At 40.4% G+C, this 6,501-nt stretch overlaps 1 protein-coding gene across 1 annotated transcript in view; it reads left to right on the plus strand.

Moving 5' to 3' along the window:
• The window catches only part of pdgfrb (platelet-derived growth factor receptor, beta polypeptide), a 42,511-nt gene that overhangs the window by 31,366 nt on the left and 4,644 nt on the right, over nucleotides 1-6,501 (plus strand). The window contains exons 17-22 of the mRNA XM_019874789.1: nucleotides 253-365; nucleotides 469-591; nucleotides 1,219-1,330; nucleotides 3,067-3,166; nucleotides 3,249-3,354; nucleotides 4,157-4,431. Of these exons, the coding sequence (XP_019730348.1) occupies nucleotides 253-365; nucleotides 469-591; nucleotides 1,219-1,330; nucleotides 3,067-3,166; nucleotides 3,249-3,354; nucleotides 4,157-4,431 (829 nt within the window). The remainder of the gene's footprint in view (nucleotides 1-252; nucleotides 366-468; nucleotides 592-1,218; nucleotides 1,331-3,066; nucleotides 3,167-3,248; nucleotides 3,355-4,156; nucleotides 4,432-6,501) is intronic.

Consider the following 6,501-nt stretch of genomic DNA (forward strand, 5'->3'; position numbering starts at 1 on the left):
CCAGAAACAAATTCACACACACACACACACACACACACACACACACACACACACACACACACACACACACACACACACACACACGCACACAAGCAAGCACTATGAATTGCTCTAGGACATTACTATAATGCTCTGACACTCAATATTGACACATTGAGCTACAGGACTGCTGCACTTCCTCCATGAGGGCCCTTCACTCTTGGTCATGTTTATCCATTCACCTTCTCCTGTGATCGATCTCATCTGGTCTAGTTGGCGGAAGACTGGACCTGGTCATCAGTGACTCGTCCACACTCACCTATGATGACCTGCTGGGTTTCAGCTTCCAAGTGGCAAAGGGCATGGAGTTCCTGGCCTCCAAGAATGTAGGACATTGCATTGACATCGCAGATAAATGTTGCTAGCATTGATTCGTTCTGATTTCTTGTTTCTTTTCTGGCGGGCGGGGGTGGCATTCTACCCATGCAGTGTGTTCATCGTGACCTCGCCGCCAGGAATGTGTTGATCTGTGAGGGCAAACTGGTGAAGATCTGTGACTTTGGACTGGCCAGAGACATCATGCACGACTCCAACTACATTTCGAAAGGCAGCGTGAGTACGAGACAGACAGATGAACAAATATTGCTGTACCCTCGACTGTTTGTGGTTGCCAGTCAATTGCTGTCTCACACACACACACACACACACACACACACACACACACACACAAACACACACACACACACACACACACACACACACACACAACACAACACCCACAGACTTTGAAAAGGACTTGGGAAGCTAACAAGCATGTGACATTGAGAATATATAGATATTTTTTTTTTTTCTCGGCCATGTTCTAGAAAGAATGAGTGGTTGTGCCTTCATCGATGTTCTTCTCTACTTCAATCACCTTTATTACCACGATGATGCACTATACATGTATTTGTTACATATTACAAGTGTAAATAAAATCTGAATACATAAAGAGACGTTGTGACTATTATGTGCAGTGGGGGGTCAAATAAAATTTTCAGTCAGTGTTATGATTAGTAAAGCTTACAGTATGTGCTTGCTAACTGCTTTTGGCTTGTTTTTAAATAAAGTGTCCTTGAATCACCATCCAAACAAATAGTTACTTAATAACACAGTACAGGGCCCTTAAATGACTTCTCCCTTTTAAAAATTCCATTTTGCAACACTATTTTATCGATTTATTTATTTGAATCCATTTAGACCTTCCTGCCCCTCAAGTGGATGGCACCAGAAAGCATTTTCCACAATCTGTACACAACCTTGAGCGATGTGTGGTCCTACGGAATTCTTCTCTGGGAGATTTTCACGCTGGGTAAGTCCAACGACACATTCTTCACACTCAATCAATCATGAGGGGGATTTATGTCTTAATAAGGGAACAACTTGTACTGTAAATGCTGAACACCACTGGTCTGCTCATGTTTGCCCCATTTTCCCTTCAAGAGCCAATAATGGGTCATTTGAAGAGCAAAAAGGAGAGTATTTTTATTGCTGCCACGGTTACCTTGAAAAATGTCTCTGATTGCTGATGAGATGATTTCTGTATGAAAAAGTCACTGTAAATAGATTACAAGTGACTTTATTACCGTATTGGCCCGAATATAAGACGGCCCTGATTATAAGACGACCCCCTCGTTTTCAAGACTCAAGTTTGAAAAAAGACTTTTTGAACACCAAATTAATTTTTACACAGAAAATAATTACCGTACATCTGAAACAAATGATTATAACAATACATTTGAGAGAAAAAGCATGTTATTTTGCCTCATTCAAATCTTAATATCTGAACACTTAAATATGTAAACTAAAGTGCAATCATATTCGTAAATGAATGGCTTCTGGTTTTTGAAACGTAAATTACATCATAACTTCTCCTCGGCTGCTGGTTAACCTGGTCGATCTTTGACCCACTTTTCTCCAGATTGTAGCTACGTTTCTACATTTTCTGTTGTCTTTTCTAATATTTTCTTCTCTTTTCTTTCTTACCGCTATGTTTTATTTTTCTTCTTCGTGCTACTGCTATTTTTATTTTTATTCTTCGTGACAGGGGTTCGCTTTGGCCTGGGGAGTCAAATTCAGCATTCGCTTCAATGATATCTGGCGCCATCCAGCGTCGTGAATGGGTTTAATATCTAGACCCTGAATATAAGACGACCCCCACTTTTTCAGTCTTATTTCAATGCAAAAAACACCGTCTTATAGTCCGGCCAATACGATAATTACATTTATCCCCTGCAGAAGGCGAAACACAGCATGTTATCAGACAACCACTTGTCATCGTAAATCATAGCACTCTTACCAAGTAACATTAGAATAAATGGGTATTTTGTCACACAAATCAAATAGCCACTCACTGTAACATGAGACAATACAAAAGCTGTTTTAAAAATCTGCCCACACAAACGACTGGAATATTCTGTCATGTTTATTATTGGTATTGTAGTTTACTGTGGTATTTATTCTTAATGTAATAGAAATTACTCTCAATATGATGCTAAGAAGCTCTACCATTGCAAAAACTACCTAAAGGCTCTATATACCTATTTCAAAATATCCCTCTCTCATCAACACAGAGAATGGAATGTCAGGCATACGATAAACATTATAAAACGTTCAGGTACTGTATGTGATCCTAAAAGGAGAGCAATGAGGCCAAGTGCGGCTGTCATTTTTTTCCCAGTCAGATGATCCTATTGGTTAGACTTTAAAATTAGCACCCATTTGCATTGGATATGGTCATGTTATTTATATTTACTTTTTTGAAAAGAAGCTTCTTGCATGGCTTATGAAAATGAGTGCTAAATAAATGAGACAGTTTATAGATTAGTTTATAGCATGTGATGATCAAGCCCCCTGAGGCATTACAAATGAACTGAGTTGAGCCCTTGTGACTTGGCAATCCGCATCATTTGAAACTCTACTTTCTGGAAAGAAATTAACACTAGTCTTGAAATTCTTGAAATTGTTGCTGTTTTTTTGGGGGGCGGGGGTGTCGGGAGGGTGAGATTATTCAGGTCATTTCTTCAGCAATCTTCACACTCTCCATAGGAGGAACCCCATACCCTGACCTGCCTATGAATGAGATGTTCTACAGCGCCCTGAAGAGAGGCTACAGGATGGCCAAACCTGCACAGGCCTCTGATGAAGTGTAAGTTTCACTATTGCCTCGGTGTGTCGACACCAAATTTAGAACAAGGAGAAAAACACACAATGCTTTGTTTACATTTCAGCTATGACATCATGAAAAAGTGCTGGGAAGAGAAGTTTGAGAAGAGACCCGAGTTCTCCGCCCTCGTTCACAGGATGGGCAGCTTGCTGACTGAAAGCTATAAAAAGGTATTTGATGACACATTTCGCTTTGCTTCGTGTTTGTAAGTGTGTCACTTGTAGCATGCAGAGAACTGATGTGCTAAACCGTTGTATAGCTGTAGAGGGCAGGAGTGGGAAAAAAACAATACTCGTAAGACTACTAGTGCACTAAATTAGTCCTACTAGCGGGCAGACAGAGTGTACTTGTTCAATATCAATAAATGCTCAGATGGCTTTCCATAGTTTAAGTAAGGTTAAATTGCATACCAGTAGGTTGAAAATGGTTATTACTGCAAGACACAATCATTCTAGTGTGCCTTTAAGCTGGAGCTCAAGGATATTGACGTAATGCTCAAACAGCTTGCCATACTACGGTATATGGCATTTCTGTGCGCAAGTAAGACAACTTACTGCAACCAATTAGGAAAAACTGTACTAGTTGACATCTGCGCGCAACTACTGTTGTACTACTGGTGTAGGGCTCGACATCAACACGTCGAATTTTGTCACTGAATCAGAATCAGAAACATCTTTATTGGTCACGTATGTAAAACCCACAAGGAATTTTTGTCGCCAGTCGTATAGGCTACACTACTATTGAAATAACAAGCAACTATGACAAACAAGGACATGGCATCTAAGTATAGAAAGACTTTACATCATGAAAGGGTACCATTATGCAGTAGTACCACCCAAGGATATTGATTTAATACACAAAGCGCTTTCCTTGAATACAACAGTATGTGCAGTAAAAGCGTATCCATGCTAACGGCCAGTGAATACATCATCGCATTATGGAGCTAATCAATCAGTGGTGTCTTTTCAACAGAGATACAGCCAAGTCAGTGACAACTTCCTGAAGAGTGACCACCCAGCTGTAGCCCGCACAAAGCCACGCCTCGCCTCCCCCTTTCCTGAAGCCAACTCGACGTTGGGCACCCCCTTCCCCGTCTCCCTCTCCGACCCCCCGGAAGCTGGCAGTCAGCGCTCAAACCCGACTCCCTCGCAGGAGGTCGTGCCCTCGTACAACGACTACATCATACCCATCCCGGACCCCAAGCCGGAGGACGTGTTCACTGACATGGAGTCGGGAAGCCCCGCGAGGTAGCTGACTACAGGCGATAAGTTGCTGTCTGCACATGTGCACCAAATGCCGCGTTTCTGTTTCTCAGAATGCTACACCCACGCATCCAGATGTGAGGCTAAGACAAGAGAAGAATTGTGCATGTTGAACGTCACTTTTATCACATAGATGAACATGAAGCCAGGGGCAATTGGCTTTGGTGGCCAAATAAATTATTCAGCTTTTCAGGGGGACTTTTTGATTCGATTAACCCTGTAGAGAAATGTCAGTCAAAAGTGGGGGGTGTGGGGTAATGTAAAACCATGACATAATCCACAAATCATAGAGCTGTCTCACAAATCTAATTTTCAACTTTTACACTTACTTAGCCTTATTCATGTTGACACTTTATCACGCTCATGAAATAAAGTGCAATGTTTGAACAGACTGTCAATCAAGCGACTAGAGGGAAGACGTCTAATATTTGGAAACACAAAATATGAGAACTGCACGCAAGGTTTTAGGTCTCTAACCCCCCCGTTGGTGGAGGTCGATGGAAGTAAATTTGTGCCATCGGAGTTTGAATTCGAATTTCTAACATAGATTTTTTTTTTGTATCATAATTCCTAACACTAAATGTTTTTCAGCATTGAAAACATTCAAGTGAAAAAATATTCGATATAAAAAAATTGTGTCAAAAAATTAATTCAGCTGCAAAAAATTTGCCTGTGTTAGTGTTAGGAATTTTATGCAAATGTTATTTTTAATTACAATACAATACAGTACATCCTGATTTATATAGCGCTTTCCAAACAGCTGGAGCTGTAACAAAGCATTTTACAAACATTTACAGTTAACATAAATAAATTAATAAACACAACAAATAACATAAAAACACTGACAGTCGGAATCTTAACCACTTTTCCCTCATAAGCTTTGTTGTTTGAAGCAGTTCTTGATGAAAGAGGAAAGAATCAAAATGTCCTTTCACCAGTGAATCAGAGATGTCATGCTCAAAATGTGCAGACATTGGCCACAAGCTAAGTTTGAAAGTAAACAAGAAGCTGTAAGCGTCCTGTCTTGTCCAGGGAAACCAAGACATTGACAAAAAAAGAGATTGGTTCACTTCTCCTGTCCCATGTAAGTGCAGGTGAATTTTTTTACAGATTTATTTTTCTTTTTTAGATTGAATTTTTTTTCGACTTGAATGTTGAATTTCAATGCTGAAAAAAAATTCAGTGCAAGGAATTTTGATGCTAAAAAAGCCTGGCTTAGAATTCGAATTCAAACTCTGATGGCACAGATTTACTTCCGTAGAAGTCCTCCACAAAAAACAAATACAAAACAATTTAAGTATATTATGTGACTGGATAAAAACCTAAACAGAACGGAGCAAAGTTGTCAAATTCAAGGCCTGGGGGCCAGTACTGTCCCATCGTATCCCTTTATGTGCCCTAAGAGTTTGCCCACTTCATGTTTCTTGCTAAATTGATTCTTTTTATCCATTTAGGCAGAAAATCTCTTCAGAAATTATTTTGACTCAATTAGGTTTTATAAACCCCTGAGGGTTTGTTTTTTCACCAAATTTATTTCTTTTCATACATTGAACAATAGTTGTCAGTTAAAATATTGGCAGACCACCCACACTTGTCCATGACTCCATCCATCCATATTATACATTATCCAAGCCGCTTATCCTCACAATGGTCGTGCTGGAGCCTGTCCCAACTGTCTTCGGGCAGTAGGCGGTGTATACCCTGAACTGGTTGCCAGCCAATCGCAGGGCACACACAGACAAACAACCAATCACACTCACAGTCACACCTACGGACAAATTTGAGCGTTCCATCAACCTACCTTGCATGTTTTTGGAATGTAGGAGGAAACCGGAGTAACCAAAGAAAACCCATGCAAGCACAAACCCTAACCCTGCTTAGGAAGGCCAGAGGTCCAACCCTGGACCTCTGGACTGTGAGGCAGACGTGCTAATCAGTCGTTCAAGCGTGCCACCTTGTCCATGACTTCTGATTTCCAATTCAGTTTGCTCTTAACAAAGCACATCACAATCAATTGCTGATGACGAGGTGATGAATTTATATATATATATATAT

The sequence above is a fragment of the Hippocampus comes genome, unplaced genomic scaffold (genome assembly GCF_001891065.2).
Source record: "Hippocampus comes isolate QL1 unplaced genomic scaffold, H_comes_QL1_v1.1 scaffold118, whole genome shotgun sequence".
In the NCBI taxonomy this organism is placed as follows: domain Eukaryota; kingdom Metazoa; phylum Chordata; class Actinopteri; order Syngnathiformes; family Syngnathidae; genus Hippocampus; species Hippocampus comes.